Here is a 25,595-nt window from a genome sequence, read left to right as displayed (position 1 = left end):
CAATACCCCCCTCGGAGCCGATCCCCCCTCGGAACCAATCCCCCCAGCACCCCCCTCGGAGCCGATCCCCCCTCGGAGCCGGTCCCCCCCAATACCCCCCTCGGAGCCGATCGGGCCCGTCACTCCGGGAAGGCCGCTGTCGGCCCTGCCGCTCCGCCTTGCCGGCGCCGCCCTCCGGGTTCGCGGCAGGTCGGCCCCGCAGAGGCGGCTCCTGGCCCGGGGCGCGGACGGGGAAGGGCCGGGGCCGGGGCCGGGGCCAGGAGCCGAGGGACCGGGGCTGCGATGCTGCCGCTGCTCGCCGCGCTGCTCGCCCTGCTGCTGGGCGCGCTGGTGCTGGGCCGGTGAGCGGGGGGCCGGGGGGTGTGTGTGGGGGGGGTGAGCGGGGGGCCGGGGTGTGTGTGTGGGGGGGTGAGCGGGGGGCGGGTGAGCGGGGGGGGGTGAGCGGGGGACCGGGGTGTGTGTGTGGGGGGGTGAGCGGGGGGCCGGGGAGTGGGTGTGGGGCAAGCCCGGGGGGACAGAGGACTTGGGGAGTGAGTGGGGGGCGGTGTTAGGCACCAAGGTGAGCAGGGGCTGGCGTCTGGGTACCCCAGTCTGTAGTTGCCCCACTGGAGCCGCTGTCATTTCTAGGTGCTGGGGTGGGTCCCCTGGGGGCCCCCATCACCCCAAGAACCTGGCCCTCCAGCCTTGAGGCCCTGGCACATTTCCCCAGAGGTGCATTCGGGGCCAGGACTGTGCAGCTGGGGAGTTTCCTATTGCCCCAGACACCCTGGAGTGGGCTTTGTGTGGGCCCCCCCACAAGAGACCGATAGAGGCTCCCCCAAGCACCCTGACTGGCACTGCCCAGGCCATTGGGTGCCTGGCTCTGGGCATGGGCTTCGTGGCCCCCCTGCTTCCCCCTCTGCCTGGCACTGCCCAGGCCGTGGTGTGTTCAAAGGCAAACTCTGCCACTCCCGCATTGGCGCACAGTATTTGCTCGTTCTATGGTGGCAGGGCCCCGCTCAGGATTAGGCCCTGTGGCAGTGGGTGCTGCACAGACTCTGTGATCCAGTCCCTGCCCACGGCCTGTTCCATGGGGCTGTGACTAATCCAGCTGCTGCTGGACCTGCAGTGAATTTGAGTTGTTTCCTGAGCTGCAGGCAGAGGGTGGGACAAGTGTTTGGCTTGGGAGGCCCCCGGGTGCTCTGAGAGCAGGCATTTACCCGATCTCTCTTTGACTTGCCTGCAGGTGGCTTGTGTGCCGACTGGCCACTAACTGGTGCCGTCAGAGGCTCCGGGCAGAGCTGAAGATTGGTTCCTTCGGGTTCTTTTGGCTCCAAAATATCAGCCTTAAATTCCAGCAAGAGCAGCAGACAGTGGTGGGTACTACACTCCTGAGGACATTCTGCGCCAACAAATTCAAAATTCTGCGCACAATATTTTAAAATTCTGCAAGTTTTATTTGTCAATAAATCAGTGCAGGGGCTCCAGCATGGCAGTGGGGAGCACAGGGCACTGGCTGCATGAAGGTGGGAGATCACCCTGCAGCCTCCCCACCCCCGGGACACAGAGTCAGCGGTGAGGCTGCACCCAACCCTGACACAGCACAAGGCCTGGGCCTGCCCCAGAAACACCCTGGGGCCCTGCCCCTCTGCACCAGGCACGCCAGGTGTGGGGCAGGCAGGCTCAGCCAGGCAGGATCCAAGTGGGGGGAGGATCCAGGTGTAGGGTGAGAGGATTCTGTGTGGGACAGTCTGGGTGCAGGGAGCTCATTGGGGGGTTTAGGTGTGAGGGGATCTGGATGCACACAGGCTTGTTGGGGGGTTTCCAGGTGCAGGGGCAATGGGACTCTGCAGGAGCTTCCAGGTGAAGGTGGTTGGAAGGCTCAACAGAGGGGTCTGGGTGTGGGGGTCTCAGCAGAGAGGTCTGGATGCTGGGGGCGTGGGGTTTGGTGGGGTGGGGGGTCTGAATGCAGCTAATTGGGGGTCAGTGGTGTGGGAACTCTGGCTGTGGGGGCTCAGGGTAGTGCAGGAGGGTGGGGCTTATCAGGGTGGGGGTTTGAGTGCAGGGAGCTCAGTGCGAGGTGGTCTGGGTGCAGGGGTGGGGGTCCTGAGGCAGGGGGTCTGCGTGCAGGGGGCTTCAGATGCAGGGGTTGAGGTTCAATGGGGTGGGGTTCGGGTATGGAGGGCTAGGGGGGTTCAAGGTGTACGGGGTTAGGCTTGGCAGGAGTGTCTGAGTATGGGAGATCTGGATGCACAGGGGTTGGAAGGATGGGGGAGCAGCTCCCCGTACAGTGACCCCCTCCCCCGGCAGCTGAGGAGCAATGGGGGCAGGAAGGAGGGGAGGATGCTGAGCTTCCTGCAGCTGGGGGACGTTTCTGGGGGTGGGTCTGACACAGCCCCAGCCACTCCTTGCAGGGGAAGAGGAAGTCCCGTCCTCTTCTGTCTCCAGCCCAGCTTGGACTAGCAGTTGATCCTGGCTCAGGGTAGGAGCCACTGCCTGGGGTGTCCCCAGCCCTGTGGTGATTTACCTCTCTGCTGGCTGCTCCAGGTGCCTGAAACGATGAACCTGCTCTGCTAGGGAGTGGTGCGTGACTGCTCTTGCAGCTTCCCTTTGCTTCCCCATCAGAAAGTAATTTTTCTGTGAGGAAGCAAAGAAATCTGCGGGGGACATGAATTCTGTGCACGCCTAGTGGTGCAGAATTCCCCCAGGAGTAGTACTAGAAGTGCTTGGAGTGACGGGGATCAGCTTCTCCAAGTGCACGAGGCCTCTGCCTTCCCACCACAGTGACCCGCTGAGATCTCAGATCCCATGGCAACTGCTCATGCAGCCACTGGAGTGAACCCCCACATGACTAGTCCCTTCCACCTAGCCCCATAGCTGGCCCTAGCCCCTTCCTCCCCCCATACTAGAGCCCCGATGCTCCCCCATGTGGACAGTGTGATGCCAGCTAGCCCTTGTGTTGACAAGCTGGATGGGTGCTGGGGGTGGAAGGAGAGAACACGGGATGGGTGAGCATTACAGGGTGGGTCTAAGCTCTGTAGCTCCACTGACTTTCTTGTGTGTCCTTGCAGGAGATTGACAGCGTCTGGATCTCCAGTAAACTCCTGAGTCATGAGCTGCCGTAAGTACCTGCCCTGGCTCTTTCCTCGCTCTCCTTTCTGTGCTTGGGAGCATGGCTAGACCCTGACCCTGCCTGCTTGCCAGGATGCCCCAGCTCTGCCTGTGGGGCTTGGCCTGCTGCTTTCTGCCGTAAGGAGAGACCAGCTGTCTCTGGGCACAGGAGTGTTCTGCTCAAACTCCCCTGGCTGTGCAGACTGTGCGGGGGGCAGGACACGGGGGCACCATGGGTGGCTGGGCTGATGTAAGGGAAGGACACATGCCATCCAGGCTGTGTTGAGCAGCAGTAATGCCTCCTGTCGCTGTTCCTCTGTGCAGACGCTACCTCGCGCTGTGTTTCGGCGAGGTGCGGGTCCGCGTGGATCTCCAGAAGGCACCGGCAGCAGGGCCCCCATTCCCTGAGGCTCCAGCTGAGAGCGGCAGAGAGGAGAGTGAGGGGGACCTGCCCATTAAGCCCTCCCTGCTGAGAGTCCTGAGCCAGGTGAGTCTCTGTGTGCTGGATCCCAGGAGGAGGGTGGGCGGGGACCAGGCCTAGCTCCCGGCATACACTCCTCACTGTGGCCCCCTTGCTCCCAGCTCGTCTCGATTCACGTGGAGTCCATCAACATCATGGTTCTGCACGTGGCCACCTCCGAGTCTCTGTGGCACATCCAGGTCACCAGGACGCGCCTGCTGTTGGACAGCGACGGGAAGCGGTAACTCCACCTTGCTCTGGCCTGTGGGACCAGGGCTGGGTAACAGCCACGTATAGCTCCCTCGGCTCGGGAGAGCTTTGTTGTGGCCTTTGTCCTGGGGGACCATTCCCACCCTGTGCCTTGTATATCTGGGCTGGGGGCCTGCCACTGGGACTCCTTCCTGGCAACATCCTTTCCAGTCACTGGCACTACCCAACCCCCGTCCCAAAGGCTGTTCAAATCCTGATCTTCTACCCCCCTCTCTTGGTCAGCAGCTCTCCGTGGCCAGTGGAGGGCGCCCCAGGAGCATGGCACCCTAACCCTCTCCCTCCAGGGACTGAGACCATCCCAGCCCCTGGGTGATGCCTGGTTCTTGCAGAGGGCAGCCTCCTGCTGCATGGTCCAGCTCTAGGGTGGATGCTCTGTCTGGGAGCAGGGGCTGTAGCCCAGACCTGGCTAGGAGGGAGCAGGGCCCCTCTGGGCCTGGCAGGTGTGGTCTGAGCTTTCTTCTGCTCTCCCCCCAGCCTGGACTGTGAGCTGACCCTGTCCCAGGTGAACAGCAAAGTGCTGAAGAGCAGCCAGTTGGTGAGTATTCGGGGGGGGCCCTGCAGCAGCCAGGCCCCAGCGCCTGCTCTTGGGGAGCTCATGCTGCCTGTCGCCTGAGCCCAGCGGGCGGTGCTAGCAGGTGGGGCTGCAGCCTGGGGGGGGGCCTAGGGCACTGCAGCCTGGGGGGGAGGGCCTAGGGCACTGCAGCCTGGGGGGGGGGCGCCTAGGGCACTGCAGCCTGGGGGGGGGGGGGCTAGGGCACTGCAGCCTGGGGGGGGGGGGGGGCCTAGGGCACTGCAGCCTCCTTCTCTCTGCACTGGGACCGGGCTGCCCGTGGGCACTGCTTGGGGCTGCGCCCGATGCACATAAAGGGAGGGGCTGGAAGCTGCCCCCATCACCACCGCGCTCTCCTTGACCCTCTGTCCCCCCTACAGGATGACACGTGCCTGGCAGAGCTGGCGCTGGCTCTTGCCTTCTCCATGGAGGTCAATGTGAGCAAATGGCAGCTGGTGGGCATCACCCTGGGCGTGTGGACCCTGCACGCCGAGCTGCACGAGGGGCTGTTCTGCAGCGAGCTGCTGCGCCGGGCAGCCAACGGAGCAAGACACAGCGGTGCAGGGGACCAGCCAGGCTGCCAGGCCCCAGGTCGGCCAGCCATGTTCCCTGGGAAGTCTCTGGGGCTGTGGGGAGGGGAGAGGGTGCCCCAGGGCCCCCATGTTCCCTGCGCCCCATAGAGAGAGTCTGGCAGATTGGGCATGGGGGTGGTTTATGCTGTCTTGGGTCCCAGCCGGGGGATCCCCTTGGGCAGGGCAGGCCATTGCTGCCTCCTGCTGGGGGGAGTGGGGAGCTCTGGGGCGAGACTCCTACCTGTGACCAGGTCTGTCCCTTGCTCCCAGGCCCCGGGGAGGCCCCGAAGTCTCTGCCTCTGCTGAGCTTGCGCACTCTGCAGCTCATCCCCAGCAAGGCGAAGGTGGAGCTGGAGAACACCAACGTGGTGCTGTCTGTGAACAGCCAGCAGAGGTAATGGGGAGAGAGGGCTGGCACCATGACAGGCCCGAATGCCCAGCCCAGCTGCTCGGCCACCCCGCCCCCCGCAGGCACTCTCCTGAGGCCCAAGCCTCTCCTCTGGCTACCCTCGGCTGGGCATCCCCTCCCTGAGGGTCTCCAGGCGTGAGTGGCCCCTGGGGGAGGCAGGATTGCTGTAGGTGAGAAGGCCATGGGCCAGGCTCCGGGTGGCTCTGGAGTGAGGGCGGAATGAGCATGGCCTGGGCTCCCTTGGTCGCCCCTCCCTTCTAAGGCCGTGAGGAGTGCTCTGCCCCGGCTGGGCTTGGCAGTGTTGGGGCAGGAGGGGCTGGCTCCCTTCTGGCTGTCCTGTGACTCGGCCTGGCTCCGGTTCTTGTGGGTTCAGGCACCTCACGTGGACCCTGAAGCTGCTGCAGTTCCTGTATCAGCGAGACGAGGAGCAGATCCCGCTGCGGAGCTTCACGCCCACCTCCGACCTGGGCCAGATGAGCACAGAGCTGCTGCTGGAAGGCGAGTGCGGGGGGGCTGCTAGGGGAGGAGTGGCTCTGTCCAGGGGACCCCGGGAGGAGGAGGGGAGACCCACCCCACTCTACCCACTTGGATGGGGCTACTCCAGCTCCGCAGCATGTGCGTGGGGGTGGCTGGCTGGCTAATGCCCAGGGCCCTGCTTGGTGACTCTGCCGCCCTTCTCCCCACAGATGGCCTGCTGCTGTCCCAGAGCCGCCAGCGCATCGTGTGCCTGAACTCCCTGAAAGCCAGCGTGCAGGTGAGTGACTCCAGCCGCTGCGTCCTGGTACCTACTGCACCCGTGCCACGCCGCCCATCGGTGCCCGCAGGCCCTGAGCTGGCTGGGCCTGTTTCCGTGCAAATGGGCAGCGGGGAAGAGGTCTCGCTCACACCTCCCGCGTCCCCATCTCTAGGTCACGGCCATAGACCTGTCAGCTGTTGTGCTGCTCAATACCTGCATCGTCCACTATCGCCACCAGGAGTTCTCTCACTGGCTCACCCTGCTGGCCCAGGAGTGCCGGGCTACTGGCCTGCCGGCCCCCCTCCAGAGCCGCAGGGGAAGGTACGTGTGGGCCCCGGGAGGGGTGATGGCTGCTCTCCAGCTAGGGCACTCAGCAGCCACGGTTGCCTCCCTCAGAGCTTGGGCACAGCACACACAGTGCCCCGGTTTCAGGGTTAACTGCACCTTCCCTTCCCCGCCAGCTTCCTCCAGGGCATCCGCTTAAGGCTACAGGCTCCCAGCCACGGGGAGGCCCGGGTCTCACCCTCCAGACGGGGCTACGCTGATGTCTGCCAGTCGCCAGGCAGCCCCCACAGAGCCAACACCTTTCTTCATAGGGGAAAGCCGTGCTGAGAGAGTGTCCACCCACCCCAGGGCCTGGCCATGCGCCCGGGTCAGCCAGCAGCCTGAGGGGCCCTAGCCAAACCCTTCCCAGCCCCGCCACACTGCGGGGCCCTGGCTGGCTGCTGAGTCACAGGAAGGCCTGGGGAAAAGCGCTTTCTTTGTGTGCTGGGCTCCGGGAAGCAGTAAATGCAGCCCCCCGGGGCCTATCGCCTGAGGGACTCACCTCGCCGAGCCCCGTGGGAGGAGCCGTGGTAACTCGCCCCGCAGAGCTGCCTGCCAAGCCTGGCCAGCGGTGAGCCAGGAACCGTACCGGGCGGGCCCCAGAGGTGCTGCGCCCCGTGGAGCGTTCCTGCCCTGGCCCAGAGCACGGCCCGGCTCCCTCCACTCAGCAGGAGCTGCGCGGCTTGGCCTCTCCGCAGGCGAGAAGCAGGAGCTGGGCTGGCCGTGCGGCCTGCTGAGGCCCTGGGACAGGAGCTCCCTCCGGGGCCTGTTCTGTAGCAGGGGAACTCGGGCTCACTAATGCCATGGCCCCTCCTCACCCTCTGGCAGGAGCTGCCCCCAGATCTTGGCTCCCATCATCCTCTGTGCCTCCCTGTCCAACGTCAGCATCTCTGTGCAGCTGGGGGACACGCCGCCCTTCGCACTGGGCTTCAACACCGTCTCTGCAGGTAGGAGCCTGCGGCATGACCGGGCGAATGCCATCCCAGCCGGGGCAGAGCAGGGCCTGGGCTTTGGCTGCTGTCATGCCCAGGGGCCCCTCCTCTGCTTTGGAAAGGGCTCTGTGGCTTCTGGGGCAGTGCCAGCAGCTGCAGCTGATGGAGAAGGGGCAGGTCTGGGCTGGGGCGCTCCAGCCTGGCAGGGAGGGGCGGGAGAGGCTGGGAATGGGCGCTCCAGCCTGGCGGGGAGGGGCGGATGGGGATGGGCGCTCCAGCCTGGCGGGGAGGGGCGGGAGGGGATGGGGATGGGCGCTCCAGCCTGGCGGGGAGGGGCGGGAGAGGCTGGGAATGGGCGCTCCAGCCTGGCGGGGAGGGGCGGGAGGGGATGGGGATGGGCGCTCCAGCCTGGCGGGGAGGGGCGGGAGGGGATGGGGATGGGAATGGGCGCTCCAGCCTGGCGGGGAGGGGCGGGAGAAGCTGGGAATGGGCGCTCCAGCCTGGCGGGGAGGGGCGGGAGGGGATGGGGATGGGCGCTCCAGCCTGGCGGGGAGGGGCGGGAGGGGATGGAGATGGGTGCTCCAGTCTGGCGGGGAGGGGCTAGGGATGGGAATGGGCGCTCCAGCCTGGCGGCGAGGGGCGGGAGGGGATGGGGATGGGCGCTCCAGCCTGGCGGGGAGGGGTGGGAGGGGATGGGCGCTCCAGCCTGGCGGGGAGGGGTGAGAGGGGATGGGGATGGGCGCTCCAGCCTGGCGGGGAGGGGTGGGAGGGGATGGGCGCTCCAGCCTGGCGGGGAGGGGCGGGAGGGGATGGAGATGGGTGCTCCAGTCTGGCGGGGAGGGGCTAGGGATGGGAATGGGCGCTCCAGCCTGGCGGCGAGGGGCGGGAGGGGATGGGGATGGGTGCTCCAGCCTGGCGGGGAGGGGTGGGAGGGGATGGGCGCTCCAGCCTGGCGGGGAGGGGTGAGAGGGGATGGGGATGGGCGCTCCAGCCTGGCGGGGAGGGGTGGGAGGGGATGGGCGCTCCAGCCTGGCGGGGAGGGGCGGGAGGGGATGGGCGCTCCAGCCTGGCGGGGAGGGGCGGGAGGGGATGGGCGCTCCAGCCTGGCGGGGAGGGGCAGGAGGGGATGGGGATGGGAATGGGCGCTCCAGCCTGGCGGGGAGGGGCGGGAGGGGATGGGGATGGGCGCTCCAGCCTGGCGGGGAGGGGCGGGAGAGGCTGGGAATGGGCGCTCCAGCCTGGCGGGGAGGGGCGGGAGGGGATGGGGATGGGGATGGGTGCTCCAGCCTGGCGGGGAGGGGATGGGGGTGGGGATGGGGATGGGTGCTCCAGCCTGGCGGGGAGGGGCGGGAGGGGATGGGTGCTCCAGCCTGGCGGGGAGGGGCGGGAGGGGATGGGGATGGGCGCTCCAGCCTGGCGGGGAGGGGCGGGAGGGGATGGGGATGGGCGCTCCAGCCTGGCGGGGAGGGGCTGGGGATGGGTGCTCCAGCCTGGCGGGGAGGGGCGGGAGGGGATGGGTGTTCCAGCCTGGCGGGGAGGGGATGGGGATGGGGATGGGTGCTCCAGCCTGGTGCGGAGGCCTGGGGGGCACACCTCTGCGGCAGTTCCTCAGCTCCTGGGTTTGAGTCAGGATTGTTTCTGGGGGTGAGGTAGCAGCTTGGTCCCCAGCTCCAGGGGAGCACGGCTGGCCCCTGCCTCGCACACTGCAGCGCGGGGTCAGGAGAGCACTGGCCCATGCTCACCTCCTGCTCTGTGCCCTCAGACTACCAGCACCTGCGCCCCCAGAGCGTGCACCAGCGGGGCCTGCTGGCCATCGACCACCTGTGCTGGCGTGTGGGAAACGACTCGCATATCCAGAGGGCCCCGCACCCGCCCAACATGCATGTGTGGGGAGAGGCCCTCATCCTTGACTCCTTCAACTTGCAGGTGAGGGGGGCTGCCAGCCAGAGTGGGGGTAAGGGGGATCAGCTCTCTCCCCCCCCCCGCCCAGCAGGCATGGGGGCAGCGGGGGGCGCTTCCTTCCCCCCGAGCCCTGCAATGGGCAGTGGGGAGGGGCTCTGCCTGGGCTGGGCTGGGCTGGGCTGAGAAGGTGGCAGCTTCCGAGCTGCCAGCCAGTGACTGGACTGTGCCCCCTGCAGGGCAGCTACAACCAGCCCCTGGGCATGTCCAGCACCCAGGCGGACACGCTCTTCCTGGACTGCACCATCCAGGGGCTGCAGGTGGAGTCATCGGACACCTGCACCAAGTGCCTCTCCAGGGTTCTGTCCCTGCTGCACCCAGGGGCCAGCCAGGCAGAGGTTCCAGTGGAGCCAACCCCCTCCCCGAGGGAGTCCGCAGGCCTGCTCTGGAAGGTGGACCTGAAGGTGGAGGACGTGAACCTGTTCACGCTGTCCAGCCTGGTGGGTAAGTGACCAGGTGGGGCTTCTGGGCAGGGGCAGCACTATGGGCGGGCAGCCATCCCGCAGGATCTGCGCGCCAGCCAGACGGAGGCAGTAGCCCTCTGTGCAGGCGTCTGATGCACAAACCCACAAACTACTCCTTCCTTCCCTGGAGATCCTGAAACCCCTGGCCGGGCTCTCAGCCTCCCGCACTCCCATGCTGACTGCCTCATCCCTGCACCTGCCCCCAGCTGTCCACAGTCCCTCCCGGGGCGTCCTGCCTTCCGGACTGTCCTGGCTCTCGGCAGCCCTCGCTCCCTGGGCTCCGGGATGTCACCAGTGCTTTGCTGCAGGGGAGGGTGTCGGCAGCTGCTGGTCCTCCCTGCACTGCCCTGTGCTGGGGCCTTTGCGGGCTGTGCCCTGTCCTGCCCCCAGAGGTAACCTCCTGTCTCTGCCAGGTGCCTCGGAGGTGAGGCTGGACACACTGACTGTCCTGGGCAGTGCCGAGAGCTGCACGGTTAGCGTCCAGGGCGTGGCGCTGGCCTTGGTGAAGAACATTTCCGAGAAGATGCAGCCCTGCTGCAAAGCCCCATCCCTCCGTTGCCCCATCCTCAGACTCTCCATGCTCTCCTTCACCTACCACAGTAGCATCCACTCCCTGGAGGTAGGTGCTGGGCCCGCTGTGCTGGCATAGTGTCCTCTGGGACGGCAGTGCCAGGCAAAAGATGTGCCCGTGGGCTGAGTCCGAGGTGGCTGAGTGACCCAGCGGGTCAGGGCGCCTGCTGGCGTTCCCACTCGGACTGGGCCATCAGGTGAGGGCGAGCGATGGCCTCTCAGCCAGGCCCTGTCCATCCGTGTCACACCCTGCCTCATGGCCAGAGGCCTCTGCTGCAGCACTTAGCAGGGCTGGAGTGTGTGTGGGGGCACTGGGAGGAGGGGCTGGGGGGTCAGGAGCAAGGTGGCTGGCAGAGCAGTGGGGGGAGCTCGCTCAGCCCCTGCCTGCTCTGGCCCTTGCAGGCTCTCTCGGGCCCCGGGGCATGCTAAGGGCTGCTGGCAGAGCAGAGACCCAGGCCCGCTTGCCCTTTTCTGTGCCCTAGGTCCAGTGTGGCGAGGGCCTGACTTTGCTCTGGAGCCCACCTGACCACATGTATCTGTATGAGCACGTCCTCGCCACGCTCCAGTGCCATGAAATGCTGCAGAGCACCCTGGGCCAATGGAGTGCTCCCAGCCTCCCCCCGGAGCGCCAGGCGGCTGAGCCAGCGAGCCCCAGCGAGCCCCCCAGCCCAGCCCAGGGTCCCCCAAAGAGAGTCCTCAACCTGACGCTGGAGATGAGCTCCGCCAAGGCCACAGCCTTTGTCTCTGAGGCCAGCTACATCAGCCTGGTGGCGGAGCGGGTCTCGGTGAGCCACCACGGCAGCGCCCTCCACGCCTACTGCCCGGAACTGGCCGCCGGCTTCGACAGGCACAACATCTTCAGCTTCAAGGAGGTGGAGGTGCAGCTGCTGCCGGAGCTAGAGGAGATGATCCTGCATCGCAGCCCCTTCCCCACCCTGCGCACCCTGCGCAACCGGGTCTGGGCCTTCTCCTTCGCCAGCATTGTCATCGAGCTCCCCTACCAGTACGACTTCTCCCGCACGCTGGACGAGGCCGTGGGCGTGCAGAAGTGGCTGAAGAGCCTGCACCGGCGGGACCGCCCCCCCAGCCCGGCCCTGCCCCCGGACCTCCTGCTCAAGGTGCAGCACTTCTCCTGGGTCTTCCTGGACGACGTCTTCGAGGTGAAGCTGCGGGACAACTATGAGCTGATGAAGGACGAGAGCAAGGAGAGCGCCAAGCGGCTGCAGCTGCTGGACACCAAGGTGGTGGCTCTGCGCAAGCAGCATGGCGAGCTGCTGCCTGCCCGCAAGATTGAGGAGCTCTACGCCTCGCTGGAGAGGAAGAACATTGAGATCTACATCCAGCGCTCCCGGCGCCTGTATGCCAACATGCCTATGCGGAAGGCCCTGCTCACCTGGACCCTCTCCAGCCTGGAGCTGGTGGCCCTGGCCGACGAGTCCTTCCACGGCGTGGAGCGTGTGCTGGAGCAGATGAGGGACCTGGACAGCGTCAGCCCCTTCCCACCCGAGGGGCTGGAACTGGTCACCCAGTGGTGCCGCATGCTGAAGGGCAGCGTCAAGACCTTCTTCGGTGAGTGTGTCTGTGGGCTCCTCCTCCCCCATGGCCCCGTCAGCTCTGGGCTCTGGTTCCCTGGCATGAGGTGCTGCTGGGGGCATGAGGGGCACCCGGGCCACATGCAGTGGGAAGCACTATGGTTCCCCCCGTAGGGTCCCTCTGATCTAGCAGGGGGTGTAGCCTGCCGGCCCCCTGCCAAGAGGCTGGGGAGAGTGAGGAGACCACCCAAGCCCCCAGGGACGAGTATAAGGCTGGCTTCCCTCCGGGCCGGCAGTCAGCGCGGTCTCTGGCTCTGCCCCACAGTGCGGATCCGGGACTACCCACGCTACCTGTTTGAGATCCGGGCCTGGCAGCTCTCGGGCCGGCTGATCGGGACGGAGCAGAGTGGCCAGGCCTGCTCTCGCCGCCGCCAGCTACTGAAGCTGGGAGCGCCATGGGGGGATGCTGCTGTGCAGAGGAACATGCCTCCCTTGAAGTTCTACCACGACTTCCGCTGTAAGTGGGCTCTGGGGGCCGACCCTGCAGGCGGGCACGAGGCTGCGGTCCAGACTGGGGCTCCTTCCGGCACTTGCTGGGTGACCATGTGGGCTCCAGCTGGGACTGGAGGAGCACTGCTCTCTGCCAGGGTCACGCTGATTTGGGGGTGGCCTTATCTCTGGCAGCCTGGACCCTCAGCTTGGGCCAAGCTCAAGACACCGGGAGTTTGGGAGAGGGGTGCAGGTGCTGCCCTCCTTGGGGCTGGTCAGTGCGAAGCAGGCTTGTTCCCCTCTGAGCTGAGTACGGGGAGGATTGGACATGGGCCCAGGTTCCCCCCCGCTTCCCCCAGGGACTGGGCAGTGCCTGGGGTTTGGGATCCTGCCCCCTGGGGTCAGGATGCTGGAGTGGGGCAGTGCTGCGCTGGGTAGCTCTGGGGGTCCTGGGGCAGCGCTGTGGGGGGGGTGCAGAGGGTAACTTTGGGCCAGGCTGTATCTGGTTGGGGCAGGGACCAGGAGCTGCCCTGAGCCGCTGTCTGTGTCCCTAGCGGAGATTTTGCAGTACACCATCGTTTGGGGGCCATGCTGGGACCCGGCCTGGACCCTGATTGGCCAGTCTGTGGATCTCCTCACCAAGGCCTCGGAGGATCCCAGCCCCTCCCTGCCCTGGTGGGATAAAAGCCGCCTGCTCTTCCATGGGAATTGGCACCTGGACATCGAGCAGGCCAACCTGCACCAGCTGGCCACCGAGGTGAGACTCGCGTGGGGTCGCCCAGGGCATCCGGGCCCCCCCCAGCCTGGCGGCCTCACGCTCAGCCTGTCTCTTGCAGGATCCATACAACACCACCGAGAACATGCACTGGGAGTGGAGCCACCTGGCCTTCCTCTGGAGACCTGGTCAGTTCGTCTTCAAGGGGGACTTGGACATCAACGTCCGCACGGCCTCCAAGTGAGTGTCAGCCCTGGGGGTGGGGGGTGGGAGGGGCTCTGACCCTTGGAGAGCAACCCAGCACCTTCTCCCTGAGCAGGTACGATGACTGCTGCTTCCTCCACCTGCCCGAGCTCTGCATGACCCTGGACTTGCAGTGGCTTTGCCATGGGAACCCCCACGACCATCACAGCGTGGTGCTGCGCTCCCCAGAGTTCGTGCCCGAGGTGCCCATGGGGCAGCACCATGACTCGTACCGGGCCTTCCGCTCCGAGAACCTCAACCTCTCCATCCGGATGGACCTGAGCCGGCCGGGCGGGGGTGAGCGATGCCCCGCAGGGCACTCCAGGGCCCGGCTGCTGCTCAGCCACTGACCGGAGCGTGGCCGTTCCCGCTAGGCGCTCTGGGGGCTGCTGGGATGGGGCTCCGGGTTTGGGAGGCGGGGGGGTCCTTGGGGATCCCCGTGTCCCTCCCCCGCTGCCTCCCTTGGCCAGGTGCCGAGCTGAGTGCTCCCAGGGAGGGAGGAGGAGGGGTCGGGGGGGTCGGGCAGCGGCCGTCAAGGGCCTTGTCACAGTGCTGACGCGTGTCGCTCTCAGAGCCGTGCCAGCCCCGGATCCTGCTCTACAGCAGCACTCTGCGCTGGATGCAGAACTTCTGGGCCACCTGGAGCAGCGTGACGCGCCCCGTCTGCCGCGGGAAGCTCTTCAGCAACATGAAACCCAGCAGGAAGAAGCTGGGGCAGCACTACAAGCAGCTCTCCTACACCGCGCTCTTCCCCCAGCTGCAGGTGAGGCCGGGCCTGGGCCCTGCAGGGCTGGGCTGGGGCTGGCGAGGGCTGTCGGTCGCCTCCCTCCCCCCCACCCCCCGCGCCCCCGTCGGCTGCTGTCCTGCATCCCACCCACCCCCCGCTCAGCGTGGTGAGGTCCGTTGGGCCCCCTCCCGCGCCCCCATCGGCTGCTGTCCTGCATCCCGCTCACCCCCAGCTCAGTGTGGCGAGGTCCCTCGGCTGTCCCCTCCCTCCCGCCCCTCCCCATTGGCTGCTCTCCTGCATCCCATCCCCCCCCCCCCCCCCCCCCGCTCAGCGTGGCGGCTGGCTCAGCGTCCTGTGTGCTCCCCCAGGTGCATTACTGGGCCTCCTTCGCCCAGCAGCGGGGGATCCAGTTGGAGTGCGGCCAGGGGCACATATTCACGCGAGGGACTCAGCGGCTCATCCCCCAAGGTGAGGCTGGGGGCCTGGCCTGGGCAGGGTGGGGCGGGGGCGAGGGGCAGGGTCCCCTCGCTGATGCCTCTCCCCTGCCCCCAGCTGGCACGGTGATGCGGCGCCTCATCTCGGAGTGGAGCATCACGCAGATGGTGAGCGACCTGAGCTTCGTCACCGTGCACCTGATGGCATCGACCTGCGACGAGAGCGCTGACCACCAGCTCGGCTCGCTGGTGAAGAAAACCCACCTGCTGAGCCTGTCCTCCCTCACCTACCAGCGGCACAGCAACCGTACAGCCGAAGAGGTACCTGTCGACTCGCCAGGTGGGCGGGTGGGCGTGACTAGCTCTGCCTAGGCTGTGGGGGCACGAGCCTCTGGCTGTCTGCAGGGTGAGCCCTGGACGGGGAGCACACAGGGCCCCACTGGCTGCAGGCTCAGCACGGGCGGGGCAGCTGGCCCAGACGGATAGTGACATGACCAAGGCCACCCCACTGGGAATGGCGTCCGGGTGTCCCCAACTGGCCATGGGGCCTCCCTGCTGCTGGGCGGGTTTGAGCAGGGAGTCGCTGTGCCCTGGCCATTATCTGACCCCCGGCTCGGCTGCAGGAACTGACCATGCGGGATGGGGCTGATGCCTTCCACACGCACCAGCTGCAGCTGGTGGACCTGCGGGCATCCTGGACCACCACCAACCGGGACATCGCCTTCGGCCTCTATGACGGCTACAAGAAGGCGGCCGTGCTCAAGCGGAACCTGTCCACTGAGGCGCTAAAGGGGTTAAAGATCGACACGCAGCTGCAAGCCAAGAAGCTGAAACGGCGCCTGCTGTCTGCTACCCTTCCCCCGCAGAGGGTGACTGGGACCACCAGCGAGCGGGGCTCCTCGGGGGGTGAGTGTCCAGCCACCTGGGTGGGGCCCTCGGGATCCCGCTCGGCACACAGCCCCCTCCCCTGGATCTGCACAGCTCGTTCCACGCGTGTCCCACCTCGGTACTGACCCACTTCAGCACCCGTCATGGCCAGTTGGCCAAGGGCTGGCTCCCTCTCCCCCGACCCTGACCCTCCGTCTGCTTCCCAAGGCCTCCCCCCGACTATACTGACCCACCTCGGCACCCGTCACGGCCAGCTGGCCAAGGGCTGGCTCCCTCTCCCCTGGTCCTGACCCCTCCCTCCCCCCGTCTGCTCCCCAGGGCCTCCCCCCCCAAGATACTGACCCACCTCAGCACCTGTCACAGCTAGCTGGCCAAGGGCTGACTCCCTCTCCCCCGACCCTGACCCCCCGTCTGCTTCCCGAGGCCTCCCCCCGACTATACTGACCCACCTCAGCACCCATCATGGCCAGCTGGCCAAGGGCTGGTTCCCTCTCTCCCGTCCCTGACCCGTCCCTTCCCCCTGTCTGCTCCCAGGGGCCTACATGCTGCAGAAGCTCATTGAGGAGACTGATAAATTCGTGGTCTTCACGGAGGAGGAGTCGGGGGCCAGCGAGCAGCTGTGTGGGATCGCCGCCTGCCAGACCGACGACATCTTCACCCGCAACTGCCTCGTTGAGCTGGTCAACTGCCAGGTACCCAGCCAGAGCTCCTGCCCCACTCCCTGCAGCGCCCCTGCTGGGAGAGGTGGTGACTGAGCTGTGTCTTTCTTTCCCTGGCCCTGCCACTGGGGCAGACACTGCAGGCCCTCTGTGCCCCGGTTTATCTCCCGGCCCGGCTGCCCCATCCTGGAGTTGGCAGGGTCACTTAGGGGCCTGTTCTCCCGCAGATGGTGCTGCGTGGTGCAGAAACGGAGGGCTGTGTGATTGTGTCTGCTGCCAAGGCCCAGCTACTGCAGTGCCTGCACCACCCCGCCTGGTACGGAGACACCCTGAAGCAGAAGACCTCGTGGACCTGCCTGCTGGATGGCATGCAGTACTTCGCCACCACTGAGAGCAGCCCCACTGAGAGGGAGGACGGCCAGCTGTGGCTGGAGGTTGGTTGCTGTCGGCTGGCTGCTTGGCTGGGGTGAGCTCAGGTGGGATAGGGGGCCCGGGGCTTTTAGTTCCCATGCGGGAGGAGTTTGTCACAGCCACGGCCCCAGGGTGCTGAGAGGCAGAGGCCTGAGAGTGAAGGCAGCCCTGGAGCCCCCTAAATCCATGGCAGGGCGGGATCTCAGTGCCAGGCAGTGGGAGAGAGGGGGCCAAGCCAGCCCCGGGGACCAGCCCCCCAGCCTGCTGGCTCCGGCTGGGCTGGGCCCGAGGCCTGGGGAGTCACCAGTGTCCCTCCTGCCCCAGGTGAAGAACATCGAGGAACATCGGCAGAGGAGCCTGGACTCGGTGCAGGAGCTGATGGAGAGTGGGCAGGCCGTGGGTGGCATGGTCAGCACCACCACAGGTCAGCACGTAGAGCCCTGCTTGCCTCGGGCCCAAGAATCGTTCACCCGGGGATTGCTGGGCCCTCGGTCCTTGTGCGTCACCCAAGGGACAAGCGGAGCCAGCCCAGCTGAGAGCTTTGTCCCCCTGCTGGGATGGGCTTGGGGTCCCTGCCCAAGGAAGCATTCTGGGATGACTCTCCAGAGGACTTACGTGCATCCCCTTCCCCCACCCTGTGTTCGGATCCCAGAGGTTCCCCCTCCCTGCCCTTGCCCCGGCACCCTGAAGCCTCAGACTGTCCGAGAATCGGGGGCCCCACGCCTGGGGGTGGCAGCACCGGCCCTGACAGCTGCCCATGTTGGCCCCCAGACTGGAATCACCCCTCGGAAGCCCAGCAGACCCAGCAGGTGCAGAGGATCATCTCCCGGTGCAGCTGTCGCATGTACTACATCAGCTACAGCCACGACATTGACCCGGAACTGGCCACGCAGATCAAGCCCCCCGACGCCCCAGCCGACCAGGAGAAGGAGGACCTGCTGAAGAAACAGGAGGGTGCGGCCCTGCAGCCGGCTGAGTCATTCTGCTTTCCTCTGCGGGGGGAGGGGGAGCTCCTGGGGGACAGGCCACGACCACAGGCCTCGAGGTGCCGGATTCTCCTGTAACCTCCCTCGGATCACAGCAAGGCAGCTGCAGTTGGCTCTGTTCAATGGGGCCCTGGGGTGTCTGGCACCGGGCGTGGTCTCTGCTGTCCCTTCTGGGCGCTGATCTCTGGTTCGTTCTGCCCGGCTCTCGGAGGCCAGGGAACGGGACTCGCAGCCCTGCTCCAGCAAAGCCCGGCACACGGGGCAGAGCATTGTGGGCTGGAGAGCCGGGTTTGTCTGTGCCTGCTGGGGCCAGTAGCGTCTCTGAGCTCTCATTGCCTGGGGGGCGGGGGTGGGAGCGGACTTGATCTCCCCAGCCCTGGCCCTTGTTTGTGTGTGAGCCCCACAGGCAGTTCCCTCTGCAGCTCCCAGGGACTATCCCAGCCCCCCAGGCGCTGGCTGTCACAGGGGCTGCCCCAACGCCCGTTCCTCTCCTCTCTCCCCAGGAGCCGTCGACACTTTCACGCTGATCCACCACGACCTGGAGATCTCGACCAACCCGGCGCAATACGCCATGATCCTGGACATCGTCAACAACCTGCTGCTGCACGTGGAGCCGAAGCGCAAGGTACCGTGGGCCTGAGCGGCGCGCAGGCGCGGCGGGCTCCCCAGAGACCCCTCACCTCGCCTCTCTCTCTCTGGCCTCAGGAGCACAGCGAGAAGAAGCAGCGGGTGCGGTTCCAGCTGGAGATCTCCAGCAACCCCGAGGAGCAGCGCAGCAGCATCCTGCACCTGCAGGAGGCCGTGAGGCAGCACGTGGCCCAGATCCGCCAGCTGGAGAAGCAGATGTACTCCATCATGAAGGTGAGGCCTGGGCTGGGGGGGGCGCAGCGTGCGGACTGCAGGCCCCTGGTCCTGGCCTGCTTGGGCGGGCAGGTGCTGACTGCTGCTGGCTCTTCAGTCCCTGCAGGACGACAGTAAGAACGAGAACCTGCTTGAGCTGAACCAGAAGCTGCAGTTGCAGCTTAGCCAGGAGAAGGCCAACCTGCAGCTGGAGAGTGAGGAGTTGAACATTCTCATCAGGTACCAGCCCCCACCAGCCTGATGTGCAGAGCAGGGAGGCAGCTTGCCCGAGACCTGCTGCCCAGTCCCACCGCCTTCCAAAGCCACTGCGCCCCTGCGCCTCCACTCTGCTTCCCTGGGGCTCCCAGGCTGCCTCTCCCCCATGCTGCTCTGAGGGGCTGCCTGCCCTTCGACTGGCCCTAGCCCCGGGGCCGCCCTGGGGCTGCTCTCACGGCTTTCCCTTGCCCGCTTGGGCAGGTGTTTTAAAGATTTCCAGCTGCAGCGGGCAAACAAGATGGAGCTGCGCAAACAGCTGGAGGACGTCCGGGTGGCCCGGCGGACCGAGTTCTACTTTGCGCAGGCGCGCTGGCGCCTCACCGAGGAAGACGGGCAGCTGGGCATTGCGGAGCTGGAGCTGCAGCGCTTCCTCTACAGCAAGGTACCGGGCCCAGCGGGGGCACCTAGGCTCGGGCTCCGCCCTTGAGGAGGGGGGCAAGGGGTGCGCTGGGGACCGTGGGCTGATGGCTCTGTTTGCAGGTGAACAAGTCGGACGACACGGCAGAGCATCTCCTGGAGCTGGGCTGGGTCACCATGAACAACCTCCTGCCCAACGCCATGTACAAGGCAAGTGCCAGCCAGCGGGAGGCTGCAGTGGGGCCCTGCAGGGGGCGGGGCAGCAGCCAGCCTGTGGGTGGGGTTTTCAGAGGCGTAACCAGGCAGAGCTGGGCCCCCACCATCTCTGCATTCCCATCTCTGCCCTGCAGGTGGTGCTGCGCCCTCAGAGCTCCTGCCAGTCCGGCCGGCAGCTGGCCCTGCGCATATTCAGCAAGGTCCGTCCGCCAGTGGGAGGCATCTCTATCAAGGAGCATTTTGAGGTGAGGCTACAGGTGGATCCCAGGGGTCTGTAGGCAGGCCTGGGGCTGGTGTTCTGCTCCTCCGCGTCCCCAGTAGGAGGTGCTGTAGGCAACAGGGCAGGCGCACCCATCCGGCTTGGATATCTGGGCGATGCAGGGCCGCCCAAGGATTCCAGTGCTGGCCCCTGACGTACGTACGGCTCCTCTTGCAGGTGAACGTGGTGCCCCTGACCATCCAGCTCACGCACCAGTTCTTCCACAGGATGATGGGCTTCTTCTTCCCCGGCCGCAGCGTGGAGGAGGAGGAGGTGGGGGATGAGGAGGACAAATCCAAGCTGGTGACGACGGGTGAGTGTGCCCTGTGGGGAGGAAGGGAGGGGCCAGCCCGACCCCCCGATTGAACTCAGTGCAGTGATGGGGTACATGCTGGCTGGCCAAGAGACCCCCAACGGGGATCGGAAATGGGGAACCTCGTTGTGTGGGGTCCCCCGAATCCATTCTCGACCCAACGCTACTCAGTCGTTGTCAATGGTGTGGAAGAAAATATAAAATCCCTGGGGGTGAAGTTTGGAGCTGAGGCCCAGACTGGTGCCTTGGTGGATAATGGTGGGATAGGGCAGTTCTCGAGAGCAGTGTGGATCACCAGGGAAGCTGGGCGCCCTTGGCCAACCTGCATTTTAATGCAGCCAAAGGCTCCAGCTAGGAGCCAGGAATGCAGCTCTAACTTACGGGTGGGGGCTGTGTTTTGGAAAATGGGGGCTCTGCTAGGGCCGTGGGGCCATGGTGGAAACCGGCTGAAGCGATGGGCTGGCTAAGAGGGCGAATGCAGTCCTTGGCTGTGGAGCAGGAGGAGGGAGGTGTCCCCACTGCATCCGGCCTGTGGGAGACCGTTACGGGGGTGGTGCTCAGTGCTGGTGTCCACACTTCAGAAAGGACGTGGGCCAGCTGGAAGGGCTCAGAAATGAGCTGCAGTGATTCGAGGTCTGGAAAACCTGCCTTCCGGTGAAGGGAGAGACGCTCAGCCAGTGCTAGCCAAGAGAAGAGGAAGAGGTGACTTGATCGCGGTCTGTAAATACCCACCTGGAGGAAGATCTGTGAGCGGAGAGGGCTCCTCAGTCCAGCAGACAAAGGCTGAACGAGACCCAGGGGCTGGGAGCTGAAGCTACACTGGGAATACGGTGCCCATTTTCAGCAGTGAGGGTCACTGACCATTGGACCAGCCGCAGGACCTGGTGCACTCTGTCCCATGGAGTGTCTCTGTCGGGACAGGGGGCCTGTTTCTACCAGCTCTGCCCCAGCCCAGCCAGGGTTCTGGCAGGCTGCAGGGATCAGTGCGGGGGTGCTGCAGTGGGTCGGGCAGGATAACCGCAATGCTCCCTTCTCTCTCAGGGATGCCGGTGGTGAAGCCGAGGCAGCTGATAGTGGCTGAAGACTCACTGGGCCCAGGGAAAGGAGTCGCTCAGGGACTGAACCGGACATCAGGGGTCAGGAGGTCATTCCGGAAAGCCCCCGAGGTACCCACCCCGCTGCCTTTTGGGGCGGAGTCTCCTTTAGAGCCTCCCCAGGAGCACCTGTTCCACTCGTCTCGGGGATCAGACAGTCTAGAGCCAGCGATTGCTCCCGCAGTGCCTGGGGGCAGTGGGCTGGGCTGTCCTGCCCCAGGGCAGTGAGGGATTCACCCACTTACCCGCACACGCGTCAGCAACGCTGCCCCTTGCACGCTGAGCAGCTGGTGCAGACCAGGGGGTGCCATCCTGGGTCCCCTGGCACGTGGCAGGGAAGAGAATGAGCCTTGGCTGCTCTCCTGAATGAGCAACGCCCCCTTCCCACTGGCCCAGTGCCCAGCTGTGCATCTCTTCCCCCCTTCTCTTGCTCTGCTGATTCTGTCGGGCTCCGTCCCTCCCAGCACCCCGTGGACGACATTGACAAGATGAAGGAGCGTGCGGCGATGAACAACTCCTTCATCTACATCAAGATCCCACAGGTTCCGCTCTGCGTCAGCTACAAGGTCAGTGCCTGCCTCCAGCATGGCGTCTGGGGCAGAGCCAGCCCCGAGGGTGCTGGAGAGGGAGGAGACAGCCGCAGGCGTATGCTGGGGCAGGGCTAGGGTCACCAGACAGCAAGTGTGAAAAATCGGGACGAGGGTGGGGGGTAATAGGTGCCTATATGAGACAAAGCCCCAAATATCTGGACTGTCCCTATAAAATTGGGACATCTGGTCACCCTAGGCGGAGCCGGCCCCGAGGATGCTGGGGAGGGAGGGGACCGTGTGCTCGGGCGGGGTCGGCTCCGGAGGGTGTAGGTGTAGGGGTTGTGTGTGAGGGACTGCCCTGCCCTTCAACTGGCCCTATCCCTAGGGCTGCCCAGGGGCTACTTTCACGGCTTTCCCTTGCCCGCTTGGGCTGAACTGCAGTTCATTTTCTGCCTCTCCTCTCTGTGCCCCATGGGTGCTGTAGGTTGCCTGGTACTTCTGGGGGCAGGAGGCCTGCCTTCTTCCTATGCACTGTCCCTGCCGTCTGGCTGGCATGACTCTTCTGAGCCGTGGGGCAGAGGGGAGGAGGCCATTCCTGGGTCACAGCACAGTCCCCACCACACTCCCCTCAGCAGAGGGCCTGTGTCCCCGTTTCTGCCCTGGGTCCCTGCCCCATCTCCTCTCCCCTGAACCCAGGGGTTCTGCTGCTGTGTCTTGCTCCGAGCCTGTAGGAACATGGCCAGCGGAGCAAGCCCGTGATTGGCTGGCTCTGGCCGCGGGGTCTGATACATTGTCTGGCACAGGGCGAGAAAAACAGTGTGGACTGGGGTGACCTGAACCTGGTGCTGCCGTGCCTGGAGTATCACAACAACACGTGGACGTGGCTGGACTTTGCTATGGCCGTGAAGCGGGACAGCCGCAAGGCATTGGTAGCACAGGTAAGGGCCTGGAACCTCCCCCTGCTGAGGAGCAGGGGAGAGATCTGCCCCAGGCACTTGGAGTGCTCTGGGTTTAGCTGTTAGCACTGGGGACTGAGTTATAGCCCCTCTCCTGTCAGTCATGTTGGGGAGCCCCGATGCTCTCCTCATCTTCCCCTGAGTGGTGCTGGCCCTGTGCCCGCGGTGAGTCTCTCTCTGGGAAGGGCAGAGAACATAAGAACGGCCCTACTGGATCAGACCAAAGGCCCATCTAGCCCAGTATCCTGTCTGCCGACAGTGGCCAGGGCCACGTGCCCCAGAGGGAATGAACAGGACAGGTAATCATCAACCGATCCATCCCATGTTGCCCATTCCCAGCTTCTGGCAAACAGAGGCTAGACACTATCCGTGCCCATCCTGGCTTATAGACATTGTTGGACCTATCCTCCATGAACTTATAGTTCTTTTTTGAACCCTGTTATAGTCTTGGCCTTCACAACATCCCCTGGCAAGGAGTTCCACAGGTTGACCGTGTGTTTTGTGTGGAAAAAATACTTGCTTTTGTTTGTTTTAAACCTGCTGCCTATTAATTTAATTTGGTGACCCATAGTTCTTGTGTTATGAGAAGGAGTAAATAACACTTCCTTATTTACTTTCTCCACACCAGACATGATTTTATAGATCTCTGTCATATACCCCCTTAGTTGTCTCTTTTCCAAGCCGAAAAGTCACAGTCTTATTAATCTCTCCTCAAATGGCAGCTGTTCCATATCCCTAATAATTTTTGTTGCCGTTTTTTCCAATTCCAATATATCTTTTTTGAGACTGGGTGACCACATCTGCACACAGTATTCAAGATGTGGGCATACCATGGATTTATATAGAGGCAGTATGATATTTTCTGTCTTATTAGCTATCCCTTTCTTAATGATTCCCAACATTCTGTTCACTTTTTTGACTGCCACTGCACATTGAGTGGATGTTTTCAGAGAACTATCCACAATGACTCCAAGATCTCTTTCTTGAGTGGTAACAGCTAAAATTTAGACCCCATAATTTTGTACGTATAGTTAGGATTATGTTTTCCAATTTGCATTACTTTGCATTTATCAATATTGCATTTCATCTGCCATTTTATTGCCCCGTCGCCCAGTTTTGAGAGATCCTTTTGTAACTCTTAGTTAAGTCCCAAGCACATTGCGATCTTGAGTAGTTTTGTATCATCTGCAAATTTAGTCACCTCACTGTTTACCTCTTTTCCCAGGTCATTGATGAATATGTTGAATAGCACTGGGCCCAGTACAGACCCCTGGGGGACACCACTATTTACTTCTCTCCATTCTGAAAACTGACCATTTATTCCTACCCTTTGTTTCCTGTCTTTTAACCAGTTACCAATCCATGAGAGGACCTTCCCTCTTATCCCATGACAGCTTACTTTGCTTAAGAGCCTTTAGTGAGGGATCTTGTCAAAGGCTTTCTGAAAATCTAAGTACACTCTATTCACTGGATCCCCCTTGTCCGCATGTTTGTTGACCCCCTCAACAAATTCTAGTAGATTGGTGAGGCATGATTTCCCTTTACTATAACCATGTTGACACCCCCCCCCCCCAAAAAAAAAAAAAAAAATCATGTTCATCTGTGTGTCTGACAATTCTTTTCTTTACTATAGTTTAAACCAATTTGCCCGGTACTGAAGTCAGGCTTCCCGGCCTGTAACTGCTGGGATTGCCTCTGGAGCCTTTTTAAAAAATCAGCATCACGTTAGCTATTCTCCAGTTGCTTGGTACAGAAGCTAATTTCAATGATAGGTTACAGGCTGCAGATGAGCGGTCTGTGGGGCTGCTGGAAATGCCTGGGCTGGAACGGGCACCGCTGTCTCTGCCAGGCTTGCCCAGATTGCTGCCAAGTCCCCGGCTCTGGGGCAGGCTGTGCAGAGGAGCCCCAGGGAATGAGCCCTAGTTAGATCTTTGGCTGAGCTGTTGCAGCCAGGGCAAGCCTTGGCCATCCCCACCCCGGCTGTCTCCTGACCCTCTCTCCGCTGCGCAGGTGATCAAGGAGAAGCTGCGCCTGAAGCCAGCTGCTGGGACTGAGGCCCGAGGGAAGCTGGAGAACAAATCGGACGGGACCATCCAGCAGCAGCAGCAGGAGGAGGATGAGAAGGCGCGGCTACTCATCGGCCTGAGTGTGGGCGAGAAGAACCCCAGCAAGAAGTCCATCTTTGGCAGGCGCAAATGAGGGCAGCACCCGGCTGGCCGGGAAGGGACTCAGGCGGCTCCTGCCACCTCTTGGGCACATGGCCCCTTTGCAGGCCTGAGCTGGCACAAACAGCCAGTGACTTGTCTAGGTGGGGGGCCCTTGGTGGCACAGCCCAGTCATGGCACAAGAACTCGATGGACCGATGGCACGGGCAGAGCCCCTGTCCAGGCAGGGAGCGGCATGGCGGTAGGGGGATGGCACGCAGTGTGAAGCAGCTCCCCAGCAGCGGGAGCTGGGGAGGCTGCGTCACCCAGGGCCAGGGCCCAGGCTGCTTTCATTTGCACAGAGCCTGGGTGGTGGTGAGCACTCGAGTTGTTATCACTGGTGTGTCCTGCGCTGGCGTCACTGGGCCAGCGACACTGTAACGCGGCTGCTCTAGTCTGGTTACTGTTGGGAAATGGGCACTGAGGAGAATTTAAATAAGAGTTTTTAATTTGGACCCATCTCTGTCCTGGTGTTACTGAGCAGTTCCCCAGCAGGGAGAGGGCCGCAGCCAGGGCCCCGCGTCCTACCAGCACCTGGGCCCAGTCTGAGCCTGCTCCCCCACCCAGAGAGCTACCAGCACTTGGTGGCTACTGGAGCCTCATGGCCCGCTGAGCTGTTTTCCCCTCACTCTCTGGTGCAGCTGGGCCTGCTCTGTCTCTCGGGGCCCCTGGCAGAGCTCTGCTGTGCAGTACAAGGTCTGTGAGTCTCAGCTCCCAGGACAACGTGGGGGCTGCTGGGGCTGAGATGCAGCTGGAGGTGACGGAGCTGATCTGTTCCCCCTCCACAACACATACACTTTCATGGATTGTTTATCCAGCCCAGGTCCAGATTATTGCCTAGGGGTAGGAACCTTTCCTGGGAGCTGCCCCCTCCCCCTGGTTAGGTGCCATGAACACCCCTTGGCTTCACCCTGTTCTGCGTGTAACTTCTCCGTGCTTCCAGCTGTGGTGCTCTCCCCACCACCTGCCTCTGCTCCGGTGGCTTTTTTTCAGTCCATGCCCCCCGCTCTGGGCTGGGCCGGTCAGTGCTGTTCTGGCTAGGGAAGCCCCATGCTGCACTGTGGGGCTGGGTCCCGGCTGAGATGAGGTCCAGCAGCAGACCTTGCTGGGCCTTTTTCAGTGGCACCGGC

The 25,595-nt window shown here is 64.1% G+C and overlaps 1 protein-coding gene across 1 annotated transcript; it reads left to right on the top strand.

Annotated features, from left to right (window-relative positions):
- The first annotated feature begins 243 nt into the window (after positions 1-243).
- Positions 244-24,920, top strand: BLTP2 (bridge-like lipid transfer protein family member 2). The gene is made up of 39 exons (XM_054008433.1): positions 244-341; positions 1,226-1,355; positions 3,051-3,100; positions 3,415-3,577; positions 3,673-3,791; positions 4,295-4,355; positions 4,751-4,961; positions 5,213-5,336; positions 5,725-5,849; positions 6,038-6,105; positions 6,260-6,408; positions 7,240-7,358; positions 9,106-9,269; positions 9,482-9,746; positions 10,180-10,385; positions 10,819-11,905; positions 12,194-12,385; positions 12,912-13,114; positions 13,194-13,312; positions 13,392-13,612; positions 13,888-14,078; positions 14,411-14,510; positions 14,595-14,797; positions 15,100-15,382; positions 15,899-16,056; positions 16,251-16,457; positions 16,759-16,858; positions 17,206-17,388; positions 17,924-18,045; positions 18,126-18,281; positions 18,379-18,500; positions 18,738-18,918; positions 19,017-19,103; positions 19,244-19,354; positions 19,546-19,681; positions 20,723-20,847; positions 21,240-21,341; positions 22,109-22,243; positions 24,272-24,920. Exons 1-39 carry the CDS (start codon positions 283-285, stop codon positions 24,458-24,460), a joined length of 6,726 nt encoding a protein of 2,241 aa, XP_053864408.1. The 5' UTR covers positions 244-282; the 3' UTR covers positions 24,461-24,920.
- Positions 24,921-25,595: the final 675 nt, after the last annotated feature.

The sequence above is a fragment of the Malaclemys terrapin genome, chromosome 18 (assembly GCF_027887155.1).
Source record: "Malaclemys terrapin pileata isolate rMalTer1 chromosome 18, rMalTer1.hap1, whole genome shotgun sequence".
Lineage (NCBI taxonomy): Eukaryota > Metazoa > Chordata > Testudines > Emydidae > Malaclemys > Malaclemys terrapin.
Note: the sequence above shows the minus strand (reverse complement) of the source record. Positions and strands in the feature narration are given on the sequence as shown.

Coding starts and splice junctions, on each gene's coding strand:
- BLTP2 (XM_054008433.1), top strand. CDS start 283: ATGCTGCCGCTGCTCGCCGCGCTGCTCGCCCTGCTGCTGGGCGCGCTG. Junction 6,106..6,259: donor CCCTGAAAGCCAGCGTGCAG/GTGAGTGACTCC, acceptor CCCCATCTCTAG/GTCACGGCCATAGACCTGTC. Junction 13,313..13,391: donor AACGTCCGCACGGCCTCCAA/GTGAGTGTCAGC, acceptor CTCCCTGAGCAG/GTACGATGACTGCTGCTTCC.